The 19619-nt window shown below is 34.8% G+C and overlaps 1 protein-coding gene across 1 annotated transcript in view; it reads left to right on the top strand.

Moving 5' to 3' along the window:
- Positions 1-19619, top strand: part of DDX10 (DEAD-box helicase 10) — a 158800-nt gene that overhangs the window by 12561 nt on the left and 126620 nt on the right. The window contains exons 9-10 of the mRNA XM_086881915.1: positions 754-838; positions 13331-13432. Of these exons, the coding sequence (XP_086738041.1) occupies positions 754-838; positions 13331-13432 (187 nt within the window). The remainder of the gene's footprint in view (positions 1-753; positions 839-13330; positions 13433-19619) is intronic.

Genomic DNA, 19619 nt, shown 5'->3' with positions numbered 1-19619 from the left:
AATGTGAGGTTTTGTCACTATGTTACAAAAAGAGAGAAGGTGCTCTCAAAAGCGAAGTCAGGAATGAAAACTAGTTCTCATACCTTATATACTGCTGAAATCTTACCAGTGACTATCTAATTTGGGTATGGTTAGTTTGGATTAGAGTGTGGGTATAATTCTGGAATACAATATAGCTGCAGATTTGGTTTGGAAGTAGCACTTCAGTTCAAAGCATGCTGCTGCTGAGTGAAGTGCAGCAGTTAGAAAATGCTTATTATTAATACCATTCACAGTCAAGGTTGACTTTTGTCAGGTTTGGTCACCCCCTCCCATCTTTGAGGGGGCTGTGGTATTTCTGTATGTGACAGCTGAAGTGATGCAGTCTCACCACAGCTAACTTCAGACCCCAGTGATGGAGGATATTAACAGTGAGGGTGAAAAGTAGGTCAGATATTGTTATGTAATTGTTAACCATAGGGTGTTTTATCATCTGTGCGACACAAAGCATGTCTATTCCTGTCAAGTGTGAAATTATGTTGAATTCATTGCACTGTCATAATTTAGGAAATGAACACACAATTAATTTAACTTTCTTTGATGAAGAGAATGATTATGTATGCTAATGCATGCAACTAATTTCATTTTTATTTCAGAAGTTGCACCTAATGTCTGTAAATGGGTCCAAGTGTTGGTTCTTACAGGAATTAATGCTCTTGAATAGGAAGGTTTTGAGTCCAGTGAACTTATTTGATGTATATGTTCATTACACAGATTTTCCAGCAGTGAATTGGGTCATTCAGTTTGATTGTCCAGAAGATGCAAACACGTATATCCACAGAGTGGGAAGAACAGCCAGGTTTGTTTTCACTTTTCATTAATATTTTAATGTTTAAAATGACATCACTGTAGGGACAGATCATTGGCTAAAGACACACTTGAAAAAAATTAATATATAAATTATAAAGAAAAAGGCTGTTATCACTAAAAGACCCTTATGATTAGTTAAGAGTAATGATTTAACTTCAGAATTTCTTAGAGACCTTCAGAGACTTGTTACAGCAGACAATATTCCTGATGGTTCCATCTGATTAAGGAAGATGAATAGTGAGAAAATAGAAAACCTTTTTCCCATGGCAGGATTACCTCAAAGGATGAGTTGTGTGTATTTGTGGGTGGAAAAGCTTGTTTTGCCACTGACATTTATAGATAAATAGGATTTCAGACTGTGGATCCAATTTCTTTGTGTCATTGAAGATTCTTCAAAAGAATGGAAATATTTCTTCCTTATTTTACTTTGGGAGGAAGGAATCAAATGTTAATTACAGGTTAAATTTTTAATTTTCTAAGTCTTTTGTGGAATTACATTCTTAAGCATAGCTTTGGTTAAAATATTTGTGGCTAAGCCTTTATGATGGAAGATACACTGTTGAAAACCAGGTCCTTCATCTCTGAAGTAGGTTTTTAAGTGAAACAGAAGCTGTTACTGCATATAATTCAGGAGATCAAAAACCTCATGCAATTATCTGAAGGATGAAATGCAAGACCTAGCATTATATCTTGTCTCTAATTTAATTTGTTTGTAGTAGAGCTTGCAATATAGGCAGTTGTCAAACCTAATGACAGAGCAGTTGCTTAGAATAGGATTTCAATACCATAAGAATTTGAGATCTGTGTTTCTGGATCAGAAGGCTGTAAATTTTGGTCACTGTACAATGAGAGTACACTTTCAGCACTCTTTCAAAATGTAGTTGTTTTAGCCATGTTTTCATTGTAATCGGTAACATTTCTGCCCCATTCTGTCTCTCTGGTCTCCATTTTTCTATAGTAGAAAGGAATGATAAATTTTTAAATGACTTTGAAAGAAACCTGTCAGTGAACAAAGCCAGTGAATGCTGTATATAATTAGATAAAACATGTAGCTGTTTTGCTAATTCAAAATTTAGATGTAATCTTATGCATACCAATTGAGAGAAAAGCATATAGGCTTGCCTATAATTCTGTAATATTTTCTTTTTTTGTCTTTATTTCAGTCCTGTGTGGCTTCCACAGGCAGCTTGCAATCTTGTCCTATATGGCACACAGTCATGATGGAAGGAAAACAATGTATTTGGCACAATGTAATTGGCAATGTTTAGGATACAGTGTTAAGGTGCTTTTTCTGAGTCCTGTCACTCAGTTAATGCACTCCCTGGAGTTGTAATCCTCAGGCCTTTTCCCAGTCCTCATTAGGAGCTGAGAAGAGCAATTGTGAATAAGTTTAGCATGGGGAAACAGCTCTAAAGAGGTGCAAAGACTAACAACTCCCCTTTGTCATAATGCTTTTATTCAAATGTCACACTGAAAGGACTTTAGCCTGGCAACCTTAAGGGTCTGTCTTCAGTGGCCTCTTAAGTACAGCCTTATGTGATTGCTCCAGGGACAGACTTAGACAGAAAATTGGGGCAGAGTGTCTGTCTCACAGGCTGTGGGCTGTGCTGGATGCCTTGCTGGATGTAGATCACATTTCCTTCTATGTGAATTTTTCAGTAGAAAGAAACCTTACAGAAATCAGAAGTACATCTGTGCAAGTTGTGTGAGCTGGAGGGTGTTGACTGATAGTGAAAGCAAATTCCTTCTGTAGGAAAAGCTTCATGGGTATTTTCTGTTTCCTAATCTGATACAAAGATCAGTAGGTTCTGCCTATACTGGGCATTCATTTTGAAGAAACATACAGGCTGTCTCCATCCTTAAGGTAAAACAGTCCTGGAAGGAAGTTTGTTTAGGAAACTTAAAAAGCGTGAAATAAATATTTGAAATAAATGAAACAAGGGAGATGTCTAATAATTTAAAGTAAATACTGTGCAATATGTAAATATGCTAATGCAGTTTTTGATGTGGGTAATTAGAATGTACTTCTCGTTGAAATCTGAGTGTTGAGTAGGAAGCTTCACTTGTTTTCAATAGCTACAGTTCGTATGAGAAGCTTGTATTTCTTCTAGAAACTTGATGAAAATGAACTGAACTGCAATTTAGTAGTCCTCATTAATGAGGTTAGAGATAATTACAAATTTTCATGGGTTATGAAAATATAATTGCACAGAATGAAAACTAAATTAAATATCTCATCTAATTAAGATGCTGTGTTAAACTGTAATTAAAACTGGGATGCCAAATACTGTTTACTTTTGAAGTCAAATTATTTTGTGATACGAAAGTAAATATGAAAGGAGAGAAATTATGTTGGGAAAGGGGCTGGAAAACTTTTGACTAACAGTCATGTATGACCACATGTCTTAAAATTTTGCAAAGCTTGATCTAAAACAAGAGGTAACAGTTTAGTTTTAGGTGGATAAGGCCACTGTGTTCCCTAAGAAACATTTCATTTCCATTTTACCCTGCTGAAGAACATAAATTGCAGCTCCTGCGTTTTTAAATTATGGTAAAGTAAGATCAAGAAAATCTGGGTGTAGTCCAGTAATGCTTTTACTTTATAGTAGAATTGACATCTATTGAGTGTGGTGGTTTTTTTTTTTTTTTAATAAACCTGAAAGGTATGCTACAATTGGAATGACTGGAAGCTGTTTCTTCCAGTTACTTTCAAAGACTTAAATAGTTCACTGACAGAATTTCTGAAATACTGACAATATCATGGTCAGTCCAATAAATACCTTTGGTGTAATTTTTGCCATACAATTTCTTAGAAAAGTCAGTGGTTTAAAACACTAGATTACAGTGTTTCCTGTGTGATTTAGTTTCAAAAACTCTAAATAAAAGCTGCTTGTAGCAATTGCATGCAAAACTAATTTCTTCTGGCTTTTAATTTCTATTGATGCCTTCTATTCTGTAAAATATGAAGCCTACAGTTGAAAGTGTTCTTTGATGAATTTTGTGAAACAAGTTACAGTGCCACTAGGGGACAGCAGAAGATAATAATTTCTGAAGCACCCTGATGCTCACTTTTTTCCCCCAACTGTTTTTCCAAACCTAATGTCTAAGTGGTATGGCATGAAAAATGTGTATAGGGATATTTTTCATCCAGTCATGATTGCATTGGTGAGACAGGATGCCAAAAAGTTTATTTTATCTTTTTATTCATGCATAAATATCTTCAATTTTGGATGTACCTATATCCTGGCAAGTCTCAGTAATTAATTTCTTTCTTTCCTGGCATTACATTCATCCCTCCACTTAATGTTTAATTTTTTTCTTTTTTTTTTTTTCTTTTGCTTCAGAAGCAACTATTAAAAACTGCTGCTTGAGTTTAGTGATTTTTCTGTCATAAGTCTTTTTTTAAAGACACTGACACTAAAATGTTAAAATAAATATTTTTTTTCTGCAGTTTTTATCTGTGATGTATCCAGAGCTATATAAGATTTGGGTCTGACTGGCTCAGACTTCTGATGGTATTTAATCCAGCCTAGCTGGTTAGGTTTCTTAGGTGCTTACGATGACTTAGGAAAGTAATTGTAATTTTGTTGTTGTCATTAAGCATAGTGTGCATACAGGCATGCTTCTTTTATTTTAGTAAATTGTATTTCTGACAACAAATGGAGTAATAAAACTGCATCTTCCCAAAGCAGAATACTCTGTTACCTGCCATCTTTGTAGTGACTGGTATGATGCTTAGACCCTAAGAGGTATGGCTGAAGACTTTTAAGAAGAATGTGTATTTTAATTCTTTGTGAATACTGGAGAACACACACATCTGCCAAATTATGGAGAGGTGAAAGGAGCAGGTTGTAGAATGATCTTACTCTGTCTTGTAGTGTAAGCTTTGAAGCTCATTAATGCTCTTTGGGGCTCTCCTTAAGTAATTGCACATTATTTGTGTGAAAGTGAGACTAATATGCCTTGAGACTAATGTGGCAATAGAACATTTAAAAATGGAGTGACTTAATAGTACCTTTTTCTATGGTGGAAGCTTGATTTTTGTTTATTTTTTAATTGGGAAAAGTATTTCAGGAATATGTGTCTTGGGTCCTGAATAATCAGGACTTGTTTTGATTATTTTCCTATTTTTATTTTAAGGCAAACTCAAGCACTTTTAATGTTGTTTAAAAATAAGTGCTGTATTAAGACCATCTCATATAATATTGCAGTCATCATCCTAACTCAAGTAAAAATAGCTGCCAGTGGAGGTCACAAGACATTGTTGACACTGCATTTAACTTGGAATTCACTTTATTAAATTCTCTAAAATTAAACACTGTATCCTAGCTGCATTCTTGGTAGTGGCCTCTGATGCTGCAGTTGTACTGACTGGCATTGTGTTATCTGCTAGAATTCTATTCCTAATGGAATGGTAGGAATGTTCCTGTGTGCTGAACGATTAAGTGGCCAAGGTTATTACCTGCTGACGTGAAGCTGTGCTGTAAGCTGGAATAACAAAATAAATAAGCACGTGTATTTTAGCTCAGCAGAGTGGGCACAGCTGCTGTGGGGAATGGATTGCTTCCAGTGTAGGCTGGAGGAGTCAACAACCTCCCAAGGCCTTTTGAAATCAGTTTATTCAAAGACTAGCTTGATAAGATTGGTGAGCACAAGAACCAGTAATGGTTCTTGTCTATAATTTCATGTGACCAAGACTGGCAAGCAGGGACACTCATGCAGTGTGACTGAATGTAGGGGATTATGGTTCTGTGGTAAGAGTAGAATCCAGATGATTAGCTGAACTCGCCAGTAAATGTAAATGGGCTACTTCCCAGACAGAAAAAGGATATTGAATGGTCAGTGGTAAAGAAAAAATAAACTGAATCAATCTCTGACTTCATAGCAAAATTTACTGATAATTTTTTGGGAACACCGAGCTACGGTCTATGCAATGGAGAAATGGAAGTGAACAAAGCATTGGAAGTGGTCTAAAGCAAAACCAAAAAATGAAGCTAGTTCACGTTTTGTTGTTTAAATGCTCTGTGGGCTGTCAAACTGTTCACAACCCATTGGAAGAAGCTATTTTTCCTGGGTGAGTTGAGGACTCAGCAGTGAACATGGGCTGTCTGCTGCCAGTCAGTTGTGAATAGTCAAGACACTTTAAGGTCTCTTGTAATTTTTATTGGTCTGCTTTGGTAAGACTTGCTGTAGATGGTACAGCACAGTTTCAGATTGCAGTGCAAACAGATCTCTTGTTACAGATTTGTTGTTTTAAACAGAAATGCATATTACAAAAAGAGGCCATTGATCATGTTGATGGGAGAGAAATTCCAACATGCATTCATTTTCTGTGCTTACTTGTCATTTAAAAAAACAGAATAGCAAATCACTGTATTATGAAAAAAACCTGGCAGTGCAGAAGTTATGATAAATGGTAAATAAAACTCTTTCTATTCCTGCCTGGAAAAAGAATGTTTTCTTGGTTTGAAACCTAGATTTCACCAATTCTCATTATGTCACAAGGCCCGGAAGGTAGGATGATTGGAAATAAAGTTTTGCTTAAATTTACCCTGATATTGGAGACCCAAACCTGATACTTTGTTTAAGAAATATGTTTAGAAATAGTAGCTTATATAGTCAGATTTAATGGTTTAATTTTAAAACAAAATATGAATTACTGTACTTCTGTGGAAGCCCTTAGGGATAGATATGGATATTAATTTCTCTTTGTTAAAGGATAGTGTGTGGGTGAACAGATTTATTTGTGATGTGTATCAGATTGAAAAAGATCTGCTCAGAATAAAACTATCCATTCTCATATGTTTTGGATTTATTTTTATAGATGTCTTATATTGTTCCATTATAGAGAAAAGTGCAACACAAATTCCTGCATCAATTGAATTTTTTTTCCTTCACTACTGTAGTTATTAAAAAAACAAACTGGAAACAGTTTAAAAATTAAATATAAATTACTTGCTAGAAATAGTAACTTGACTCACTCTAACTTTTTTTTCCTAATCCATCTTATATTAAATATCATTGTTAGGTTATTAGCAAATAATTCACTGCAATTTCTTTCAGTTTTTGCAGGGGCAAATCTTTGCTCTGGAAAGATTGTCTAAAAGGAGTCTGTGTTGTTTTTTGTATTTTGCTCACCAGTTTTTCCATGTGATGAAATCATCTGGTTCTTTATTCTTTATAGAGACTAAAATTATGTGCAAAGGCTTAAAGAACATTAGTTTTGCAAAATCAAGTGCTCCAGGTTATTTCTGTTCTGTGCAGGGTGTGAATAGTGTGTAGTGAATAAATGATTGCCGTACATAGTGAATAGCTTGGCTTCACAGGGGAAGTAATTATTCAATATTTTTGTATTTATTGTTTTGCAAGTATGTATGATGAACAAAGGGTCCATTAGAGGAAGAGTGAAAATATGTAACTGTAGTCAGTGTATCATCATGCACATGCAAAATCAGGCACCTTTATTTGGATTGGTTTTAATGCTATTCTGAATTCCTAACTTACTGACCTTAATGTTTACAGGAGAGCAGTCTCTTGCTTGCTTCTGGTGAATCTCCAGATTTGATCTGAGTGAAAAAGAGGTAGTTGAATAGTTGATCTGACTTCCCTGGTGCCTGATTTCCTTTCTCTGAAAGGATTTACTGTGGAGAGTTTCTGCAACAATGAAGTATCTGAAGGTGGCTTGTTGGCTTGGAACGCAGTACTTTTGGGAATGGGCTTTGATTTAAGCTCACAAGTTTTGCAGTGACACCTTACTTCCTTCTGTGTCTTTTGACAGATGAGATGACAGCATATGTTGATGCTATCCATGCTGGCCCAGTTAGGTTAAAATTAGATCTTTAATCAAGTCAACCCAGTAAAATCCCATTCAAGTTACAGATTTAAAAAAACCCCACAAAATACTTTTTTTTTTGAGTATGGTGGTGAATGTGTGATGTCTAAAGTATAAAAAAAATTACACTTACGGTTCCTGCATGTACATGTGTGGTAGATACCTTAAAAAATATTATCACTTCCTGTATGTTATAATGGGAGATATTCCAGTTCAGGAAACTGTTGTGCAAGTATCTTTATATCTGTGACCCTTCTCCCCCAAATTTTATGATTATCTCATCATTTCAGTTTTCTCCTTTACCAGTTTTTAAAATAGATTATTTTTTCTTGCCAAACAAAGCAGAAATACTGCCTTTAATGCTGGAAATTTGGCATCAACTTATGTCTTCTGAAATACAAATGTTAGGGAAACATGTTGTGATGCATCTGTTTGAAACAACCTGTATAACATTTCCTATAAGGTCTGCATATCCATGCACCTTATCCTTACAGTTTCCTCTCCATAACTTTTTTCCTACTGGATATTTGCTTTTACAGCAGAACACGGGTGCCCGATAACCATCATGAGATGGTTCCCATTCCTATTTTATTTTGTTATGACCACGGCTCATATGTCACTGACAGTTAAAATGTGGTCCATTTGAGTGAACCATATGTTAAAATGGTCAAAGGACGTAGAAGTGCTCTGAATGTGGGCAGAACAAGCTCAACCCAAGCTGCATGGCCAGGTGAAATTGATTAACAACCACAGTATTCTTTCATTTACTGCCTTTGTGGTAATGGTAATGTTTGCTTTAGTAGTATTGCCTAGGGGTATATACAGTTGTTGGCTGGATCTGATCAAGGATGGGTTAAGATAGGTTAAAATTAGGCAACAATTGAGTGTCTATTTGGCTTGAATGAAAGCATTTTTAACTCATCCTGTCTTCACTGGACTGTTGCCATTCTATTTCTTCATGTTTGATACCAGCTGTTGGCTCAGGGTAATTTTTAGCAGAAGTTTAAGATAGATTCTGTCATGGTGCATAAACTATCCTCTTAATTTTAGTGTGTTTTTTTTTTTTTTTAATCAAGTGAAGCTATTTGGCAACACTTCATGTTTCTTTGCTAAGGAAATGGTGTTCTGAACATTTTTAAACCATTTTTCTCTACTTGTAATTAGCTACTACCACATTGTCCTAAGTAATTTATCCCACTTCCTTTTTGTCTGCCTTTGGCACTTGCTCTTGATTGTAGTCATCTTTCTTTTTCTCAACTGCAGTCACTGTAAATATAACCCTTTGCTTTATAGCACTAATGATGATTTTCACAGCTTCCTGCTTGTAAGTCGTGATTGAGTTGCAGAGAAGTTGTTTGCCTTTTTCAAAAATATTGAAATCTGAAGACTCTAGAGAATAAGGCAGATATGAACTAGAAATGATTTTTTTTTTCCACAAAGACTTTCTGCAAGTAAGATGCAATTGTCCATGGACTTGGAATAAATTGCATCTTGTACCCTTAGAGATGGTTAAGATCACAGTGCAAAGATGAGTCCCCTCTCTGGTTTCTTGATCATCTTGAGGAGATGACAGGATATCATCAATAACTACACAGTCCAAGAAAGTTTGATTACTTTCAAGTTTTTAATTTTCTTTTCTTCAGCAGAGTCAAAGTGCATACTTATTGAATAATAAATCATCAGACTAAATTAGCATTTTAGGACAGATGTTTGATTTTGGTGATGATGGACAACTTGAAGGCTGCAGTCAGCAAGAATAAAGAGAGCTTCTAATATTGTCTCATCTGCAGAAGTAGTCATCCTGCTGAAGAATTGCAGTAACCAAGGTTGTTTCTTCACTGCTTTATCATCTGTAAAGGTTTAAAGATTTTATATGTGTGCTGAAAATAATTACAGAGATGTTCCTTTGTTTGCTTTAGTGGAGAACTTTATTCCTGTAGGATAATAAGGGATGTTCTTTTTGCCTGTGTTTTAAGCATTATAATGGAAACAAATTTTGAGCAGATCTAACTGTTCTTGTTACTGTTTATACCAGTTTTTAGTAGCTTGTCCTTTCCTAAGATTGCCAGTATGGAAGCTTTTAGTATGAAATATGTAAAGGGAACTCTTTGGAAAACTTAAACTTTCCATTGAAGCCTCTTTTCTTGAGATTAACACCATATTTTTCTGATTAGCATGTTATGAGGTTGGTTTGTTTTTTGTTTTTAGGTTTTTTTTTTTGAGAAATAAGACAGTACTCTAGCCAACTAAAACTCCATTTTTATAGCCTGCATTTTGCTTTTTTAAACTAAATGTCCACTGAACAAACCTTCCCAGATGGTATTTAATATAGTTTGGTTTTTAGCTTTATCAATTCTGTGATGCTTTAATTTTTGTGTTTAGCTCTGAAGAACAGTGTTGTTATTCAAATGTTTGTTTTAGTTAAGTCACAATTATGGTACAAAATGGGCAAATACTGTTCTTCCTTACCTTCAAATGTTTTTAAACAATTGGCATTTAAAAAAGAATGTTTCCAAAACATGTAAGGAAAAGAATTGCACTGCATCAGTAGTTACCAGATGTCTTTCAGTCCTTTAGAATTTCTGAAGGCATAGCTCTGAGAAATATTTCTATGTTGCTTTTCTTTTTCTTAATAGGTGGCAAAAAATGAGAAAGTATAGGTGCTTGAACCTCTCTTTATGTATATTTTCATGTGATTGTTTCTTTACTTAGCTGTAGTACTACTTTGTCTACATAAAGGCTTTGGAAGACTTAATGTAAACACTGAAATAGTTGTTTGACTTTTATGGTGAATTACCTGTGGAATGTGTCTTTAGGATTTTTACATTCTGAAGCAGTTAATGACTCAGCAAACAATGAGTTTAGCACTAATAACACAAAATAAAATTTTAAGGGTGAAGAGTTTATCTGATCCTGCATCCTGTTTCAGACTGACCTAGTGGATACTGCTAGAAATCTATAAAAACAAAACAAGCAGAGAATGACTTTTCCTGTATCATGGCAAGATTTTGGTTTTGTGGCTTGTAGAAGGGATATCTGCACTCCCTGGCCATTGATGAGTATTTCTTCTGTGATTTCTATGACACTGGCCTTTCACAGTGTTTTGCACACTGAATAAAAGATATATGATAAAGAAACAATTTTATAATGCAAGCCAGGCACTCTAGGGTAAGAAATACAAGTAACAAAACTACACAAATCCATGCCTTTGGCTAACTTTAACAAATCTGAAAACATCATTTGTATGGGTTTATGTAGTATAATCAAGACTTTTCTTGACAAATGACAAGCATTATTAAGGGATTTAACAGACATTTTTTGCAGATTCCATATCATTCATGTAGCTCTTGTTGGAGTCCTTTGATTTTTTGGAGAGAAAAGGAGAGCTGTGTTATTCTGTACTCTAAATTGGTGAGACTGGTATTGGCAGCAATATTATCTCTGTCTTCCTGTCTGGTAGATAAAAGAGAATGTTTTCATCCTTCTTTCCAACGGTGCTCTGAGAGCTCAAGTTCTTTTGATGAATAATTGGCTGTCTTGGTAGTATGATCATCAATTTTTACAATAAAATGCAAAGTCCTCTAAGGTTAAGTGGCTTTCCAGGATTTCATTGCTTGTTCAGGTAGTGGCAGTGTCCGACAGGCACCACCTTGCAGATATAACATCTGTAATTTTTTAAATACAAGCTGAAATATATAGAACTTTTGTAAAAGGTGCACTTGGTCTGTGTAAGCAAGTTATTCCCAACCTTAATTATTGTATGTAGGATGCAAACATTCGTGGGCTGTTTGGTCAACAGTGACAACATGCTTGGTAAAGATAATAAATTGCCTTAAGCAAAACATATGTATTGTTTTAGAACATGTTTTAGAAAGATTGTACAAGGTGTTCTTTTTGTATTAAGAACATTTTAGGTCTACTAATGAAATGGATTTAAATCAGTATAGTTTTTGTACAGTACCAAAATACTCCTGTCAATCCATGTATAATCAGTAAATTTACATGATGTTGGCATGTAACAGATTCTTCTTTTGTATTAATTTTATTTCCATGTAAAATTTCAAACTCTAGAATGTAAAGCTTAAAATTTCATGATTAAAACATTGGCTAGACATTTGTAGATTATGTTTTGAAGTTGGTATCCAAACCCACTGTATATAGCATTGGGGGGAAAAAAAATTCCTAGGCATCCAAGAGCATTTTGTTGTGATTTTTCAAATTCATCAAATGAAAGCAGAAAGATGTAATAAAAGCTGTCAGACTGTTTTAACTGCAGATTTTGTTGCTACTTGCATTGCTTACTGTGCTGTGACAGATAGTGTTTATAGTTTTCAAACAATTCTGCAGTACTGTTTTTGCCAAGTGATAACTGTTTATCCTTTGAGAAATGTGGACTCCCTGTATTCCACTAGAAATGATTTTTATCAGTTAATGGTATGATTCTTGTTTTGTGTGCCTGAGAACATCCTTCTGCACTGTCTGGCCTCTCTAAAGAAGAGAGTTTAAAGCTGCTCTACAGAGCAACTGATCTTGTTTTGCTTTGTCCTACATATTGCTGTCATCAGTTGGTTGTAAGATGGATTCTGTCCAATTCTGGCATATTTCTGAAATTCAGTTGGAATTTTTTTTTCTTTGTAATGAAAGACTGTGCAGTATTTTCCTATCAATCTGTACTCTTAAGAAGTATTAGTAAATATAAACAAGGAAACAATGTATGTGCTACAGTGGATACAGACTTAGTGGACACAAGTTCATTATCACCCAGTTCTTCAGTGGAACTTAAACCCATCATGTTGTTTGTTTACTGATGCTAATGGCTGCTTTTTCCTACTTGAAGGTCCTGAAGCAAAAGGGTGCCAAAAGCAGGAACTGATATTTTCGTGCACAAAAAGAAAATTATCAAGAAGATGCTTTAAGCGTAAATTAGCTGACTTTTTAATGTCTTTGCTAACCATGTATCTTGAGTAATTACCAGCTCATCTACATTTGATACAGCTGTTAAGTGCACTGAAGAGTGAATGCTAGATGCCTTCTTACAGGGGATCAGTCTAATTGTATCTTTTCTTTTACACCTGGAAACTGCTTCTGTAAATAAAAGAGCTCCTGTTTTCATGCTTTTCTTTAGGCATGTCACTGTGAGCTGTTAGCCTTTACTGAACATGTAAGAAGGAGTTATTTGAGACCAAGGCATTTACCCTTCCATAGCCTTTCCCTGTCTTTGGCTTGCCGGATGTGCAAGCAGAATCAGTTTTTACCAAGTGTTAAACCTTACCTGTTGGCAAATGGTGAATGCAAGTAGCTGGATTTTCTAGTACTGTAATCAAAGTACACTTTGATCAAGTGCTATTTGTTTGCCACTAAGTCAAACCAAGGGAAGAAAAGATTCACTGGTCTGAATCCATGTCTTAGCCTTAGATGTATTGGTGTAGTTTTAAAATCAGCTCAAGTAGGGGTATTGGCAAGTTGCTTAACTGATTTGCCTCTTCTTTTCCCTTTGTTAAGTGAGATGTTTTGTCTGTTCTTTGGACTGCTTATAAGGAATCGAAAGTAAATTCTCATTGGCTATTGAAAACATCAGTAAAATGTTTTCTGTCATTTTTTCATGTTTGCTTGAGGTTTTTTGTTTTATTTTTTTTTCCTTCTGATCAGGTACAAAGAAGGTGGTGAAGCTTTGTTGGTATTGCTTCCTTCAGAAGAAAAAGGCATGGTGGAACAGCTGGCTCAGAGGAAGGTACCTATCAGTGAAATCAAGTAAGTGGCTAATGGCCTGTCTGTTATTTAGCCTTCTTTCTACAAGAGTAATGTGTGATGAGTCTGTGACAATCTTGATAAAGTGCTTTAATTGCCTGGAGCTGGACAAATCAGAGAAATGAATTAGTTTTGGTAGTGTTGTAGAAGGAAAAGACCTTGAGAGGTTACCTATTTTATTGCTGTTCCCAGAGGCAGGATGAGCTGCACAAATCATTCTTATCAGATGCCAATTAATATATTCACAATTTCCCAAAGAGACCTCATCCGTACTCAACAGTTACTACCATTAACATTTTTTCTTCAAGTGTCTGATAAGACTTGTAAGTAATTTAAATGAAATATTTCTTTTGTCTTGTGCCAAGAATATATGGAAAGTGATGTATTCTCTTACTCTCTGCAGCTACTTTTTATGTAATTGAACATGATAATGCTCTCTTTCTCTTTTGCAGATTAAACAATTACAGTTTCTTTAATCTGTCCCTGTATGTTTTTATTGCTGTTATCATTTTTGTTTCTCTTATCTGTTTTTTCTTTAGTTCTACACTGTTTCTTCAATTTGTCATGACCTTTTTGAATCAGTTAGTTGAAGGACAGGAAGTAAAAGATGGTCATTTTACAGACTAAAAAGAGGGTTCCAAGGGAAACCTGTAAGGAACTATGCTATCTGTACAAATAGAACTGACTTTGAAGGGGTTGCAGAAGCAAATAACAATACCAGGTAAAAATAGAAAAGCATGTTTCCATTTTCTGTTAAATGCAGAGTAATGGGTATGTAGGAAACACAAAACCCCTTACTGTAAAAATACTAGAAAAAAAGACCACCACCAAAAGGATTGATGGTAGTTTCTTATTTAGCAGCTATAGGTAGGAAGGAGTATACTGCTTTTTGAGCCTGTCAGTCTGATGTTGAATTAAAAGAGAGAAGAGAGTGTGAAGGAAATATGGAAGAAGAATTGAAAACAAACCAGAAAATGTGATATGAGCCCAGCTCCATTTTTAACGCTTAGAAAGTTCTGGTCACACCATACCAAAAATTGTACAGCAGAGATTAAAGGAATCAGAGAAGAATGACAAGGTAGAAAATACAAGTTTCTGTGAGTGGGTATGGGCAAAGCTAGGACTGTTTTACTTTGAAAAACTGTGGTTTCATGTGAAGATACAGATATCTAAGCAAAAAAGAGAATTAACTATGCTGAATTTCTCTGTAGAAAAATTGTTTTCAAGAAGAAATCAAATTTGGATGAAGCTTTGGGTGGTTATTTATACCTCATTGCTTAATCTTCAAGTTTGCTCAAAATTTAGAGATTGACATTTCTTCAGAGAATAGAAACAATGCATATAGCACTTGCTGGATTTAAGGTTTAGTTTTATTATTTTAAGTATTTTTGTTGTTTAGGGTATGCCATTTCAAAAGCTCTTCTGAACTGCACTTGTGACTGCTATTTCTTTGTAACAAACTGAGTACACAGCAGCTGGTGAAATAAATCCACCTTTTCTGGTGAAACACATGTATCAAATCCATGTAGGATGTGCATATACTTAAAACAAACAACTTTTGCTAAAACAGTGAAATAAGAACTAGAATGCAGTCCAACAACTACTTAATGACAAGCCCAAACAAAAACTCACCAACTGAATGTGGACAATATCAGTAAAGAAACTGAAATCTGATATTTTCTTTTCCCTTAAGCATCACAGAACATTACAAGGATCTGTTGTATATCCACTGCAGTAAATTCTCTTTCCAAACTTCATCTTTTTCCTTCTTAAAATGGTTGTTATTCAAGTAATTTATGTTTTATATTCAGTAAATAAATGTCTAATCTCATGCACATTATAAATATTTTCCCTTTTTTTGTCAGCTATGCTTTTAACTTCGTAAGTAATGGTGTTGATTGTTTGAACAGTTTATCAAAGTGGTAAAAAACCCTCTTTAGGCTGTATTTATCTATGTAAATAGAAGTATATGTTTTTGTACAGGGATAATAATCCAATTTTAATAGGGCAGATATTTCACCCCCAATAAATGCCTGTTATATTTAAAATCCAAATTAGGTGTGTCTCTGGAGAAACATTCATAGCTGCATCTCATCTCTTAACTTATTGTTGTTAATCCGATGTTACTTTAACAGAAAACTGCCTTTTTTTTTTTTTTTTTTTTTTTAAACAATATCCCAAAAATTCATTATGGTACCAAGCCATTAGGACATATGTATTATAAATACATTTAAGTAATATTCTTAATTGTAAGAATTATTAAGAAAGTCAAGGGCTTTGATTGATAATATATTTTAACAGCCTGCCCCGAGATCCAGGTTTTCAATCTGCAGAACAAACTTTAATAGAATTTATAACATCATAATGAAGGGGAATGCTTTCACTTAGAATTGTCTGCCTAGTGTGTTAAGATTTAAAAGATGTAGCATTGTCCTTGTAAGAGGCTTAACTAAAATCCTTAAAAAGTTATTCTTGTAATTATTTGTGGGTTGCAATCCAATTTAATTCTAGAAGTTTTTAACTACAGATTTTCTCATGCTGTTTACTTCCAGCCAGTTTCCCAATTAATACAACCCCAGTGTGTTTTGTCAGTTTATAAATTGTTTAAGAAGTTGCATGAACCCATGGATCATGTTCCAGGTCTTGTGGTGAAGTCTTCTGTTGTTTGTGCTTATTCACCTAATTATAGATTCTTAAGAATTCTAGCTTGGGAATTAGAAGATAATGAGCATTGCTCTCTTCCAACAGAGTTTAACTCTTTGTGTTTCTGAAATTCACCCTGAAAGCTTTTTTTCAAAAGCTTGTTTCTAAAACGTTGTTGTCTATTCAAGTGTTCATTTTGCTGTTCTTATTAACCTGTTGTCTGGTCTAGTGGTTGTAAGATCTCTGTTACTTTTCTTATTTTGTATTTTTTGATTTGCAAACTATTTTCAATGTTCTTTTATTTCATGTAGACAGATCTTTTAAAACAGTTCCATAATTTGAAAGTAGTGGAAGGAAGAACTAATCTATTTTCCTTGATACCTGTTTAAAAGACTAGGGTTTAGACTCTTCCTTTAATTTTCAATTCTGAATCTAAGCTGCCCCTAGAGGTTTTCTTCTAATAAGCACAAGCTGCCAATTTACAGGTAATGCTTTTAACAGTACATAACTTCTTCATTGCTCAGACAGAGCAAGAGAAACTGCAAAATATGCAGTAATAAATACCATATCTTGGAGCATTCAAATATGGCAAAAAGATGCTCTGAAAGTATTAAATGGTATGTACATTTTTTAAAAGAGTTTGTCATCTCCAAGTTTTCCATGCAAGCTATAAATTTAAATTATTTTTGATATTTTGAGGTTGCCTTGTTGCACCCAACTTTTTTGGGTAAAAAGATAAGAGCTGCTTCCTCAGGGGTTACCCTAACAGATTTTGTGTCTAGAAAATTTTACCAAAGGAAGTGCAAGTATATTGATACCCACAATGTAATATTCCTTGCTTTAATATTATGGCAAAAAGGGTGATTTTTGAAGAAAGCAGCAATAACAACAAAACACATTTTTCTCTTCTTTTTTCTTTCTCATAGTGGATAATACTTGGATGTGTATTCCACACGTTGGTAGTGTTAATATAGGGGATCTGTTAAAATTCACTGCCTCCCAGTTGCCATGGTTACTGTAAGACAATACATTGGTGTCACTGATCAGTGTGGTTCTACACCTGTGTGTGATCTGCTGGGGTGAGCCTTCCTTAAGTGCCAGCCTTTCTCCTCTCTCTCAGGTTGTCTAGTGTAACCATAGGGAGCCACGTTCCAGACTGAGAGCGCAGCACAAAACCTGCTGCTGCTGCTTGGAAGCTGAGTGGAATATGGAAACTGTTTTGCTTCATCAGGGAAGCAGGGTCTTTTAGGTGGTTGTTGATATTTTTTGCTTAAGTTTTCCTTTGAAGAAGAGTGGGGAAAAGACAATGTCTAGTTAAAACAGTGCTTGTATCCTAGTATTAAAACCAGAGAAAATGAGAGGAAATCAAACTGTGTATCACACAGGATATTTGAAGATTGCTGATCAGTTCATAAGGCCAAGCCAGCTGGGTTCATATTTACATCATGACACAGTCAAGTGTGGCCATTTATGCAACTGGTAGGCAAAACTGTAGCTTCAGAAAGTTGTACTGCTCCTTAAAGGTAAGATAATGTGATCACAGACTAAGAAATAACCAGCCTACTTTAAATGGCAGACAATGTTATAAAAATCCCCTTCTAGGCCTTGTGTAGTTGGTTCTAGCTCACTGGTTCTTAGCCATTTAGGCAAGCTTATAAATGATGATAATTCATTTCAGTGTTTAGCTTTTAGGTTTGCTTCTCCTAATAGTCACATATATACAATTTATTGTAAAGAGTTTTATTTGTTCAGAAAGAAATAACATACAAAGTCATTAAAGCCACAGTCCAGTTAACAGTGGCCAGCTTTCTCATTTTTTGAATCTCAGTATGAGAGGAAGATGATTGTAGGTGACTGTCATGATACAGTGTTAGTGAAGAGAGAATGCAGTACTACTTCTGTTTTTTTGATAGTCAGGGTTGTAAATTTGCTCATTCATTGACAAACACATAAGCTCAAAATGTGCCTGGGGTACCATGTTCTTAGTAGACATCACTTAGATTTATGCCACATTATCTAGCCATGCTTTTAAATGTGAAGTATCTTGTGGGTTTTTGTTTTTTTTAAACCCTTCTCTTGCAATTTTCAATCAAATTACTCCAAATTTATATGCAGTCTAGAAAATGTTGCTGTATTTTGTCTAGAATTGTTGTCTGTTATGCTTAGAGCCTCAATGACATATAGTCTCTTATAAATAATGAATCATATTCCTACAATAATCAAGTCATAGAAAATAATGAGTAATAGCATGTCCAGGTGAAAATGGGAACTTTGTAAGCATTTTGAGTTTGACAGTGGCAGCAGGGAGTAGTTGGCAGTCTCAGCTACTCTTTGAGTAGTGCTCCAAGGCCGTTTCTGCATTACTTAAAGATTTCACACTGACCATGTTTCCCTTCTTTATGAGAATGTACAACTGCCAGATGCTTTCCTGACACCAAATGTGACATCTGATATTTTTTTCCCATGCTTAAAACCTGCTAATGCTGCTATGGAAGATAATCAAACTGATGAATCATATTTTCCTTTTGACTAAGCTATGTTAGCTGTTGTGTATTTGCTTATTTTCTTTAGGTCCTTATAAACTGCTTTTTTTTTTGGTATCAAAATTGGTATTGGTTAATTGTTATTGTTAATTGTTTAACTTCTTTTTTGCCCCTTTTGAGTATGAGCACTGTATTTACATGGCCTGTTTGATAGGATTTTTTTTCTTTCATCTCAGATGAGTTCTTAAGATTAGCTACAACTGTAACTCCAAGTGTTTTTACTTTCTCTAGTTGCTATGGAGCAAATTTCTTTTGACCCAGCTGATTTATTGGAGTACTTGGTCTCCCATGATTTGTGATTCTGATGTGAGCTTGCACTGTGCTGTAGCTGTTGTTAGGTGACTGATTGCAGCTGCCACTTTGAGTGAAGACAAGGGTAAAAGGCAGTGGCTAATTTAAGGGCTTTGAGGTCATCTCTTAATAGCTTTCCCATAACTTAGCAGCAATCCAACGCTTTTCTGGACTGTCTTACTACTGGTGTTCATATGAATTTTTTTATAATTCATGCTATGCCTTTTTTACTTTTTGTATCATTATGTTTCAAAGATTTGTTGCTCAGCTTGTCCCCCACTCAATTTTTCATGCTTCTTTTTTTCTATCTTATGCCTTTACATTTTTAGAACCAATTTTATGCTGTCTAGAACTCATGTTTTTTGGTCTTTCACTAAAACTGTAGCTAATAGTGCTTGTGTACACTGTAGTTTTCCCCTGGCTGTATCTGAACAGAGTGAAGAAATTGAAATTGTAAGGGAATGAAGTTTGATATCAGTTTTCATATTTAGTAAGAAGAACCTCTGACGATGTTTGCTAGGCTGTATGATACACTGGGGTGGCAGTAGCAGCTCAAAAGTAGATGAGAAGAGATCTGGGCAAATAAACTTGCAATAAAGTAGGTATCACTGGAATAAGTTTAAAAATTTAGAATCTGGGAGAGGACCTATATATCTTTATAGTAGGTTTAATGGCAATTTCTATAGTGCAGTCAATATTCTTTATTTACTTGA

This window comes from Cyanistes caeruleus, chromosome 3 (assembly GCF_971803275.1).
Source record: "Cyanistes caeruleus chromosome 3, bCyaCae1.hap1.1, whole genome shotgun sequence".
Lineage (NCBI taxonomy): Eukaryota > Metazoa > Chordata > Aves > Passeriformes > Paridae > Cyanistes > Cyanistes caeruleus.
Note: the sequence above shows the minus strand (reverse complement) of the source record. Positions and strands in the feature narration are given on the sequence as shown.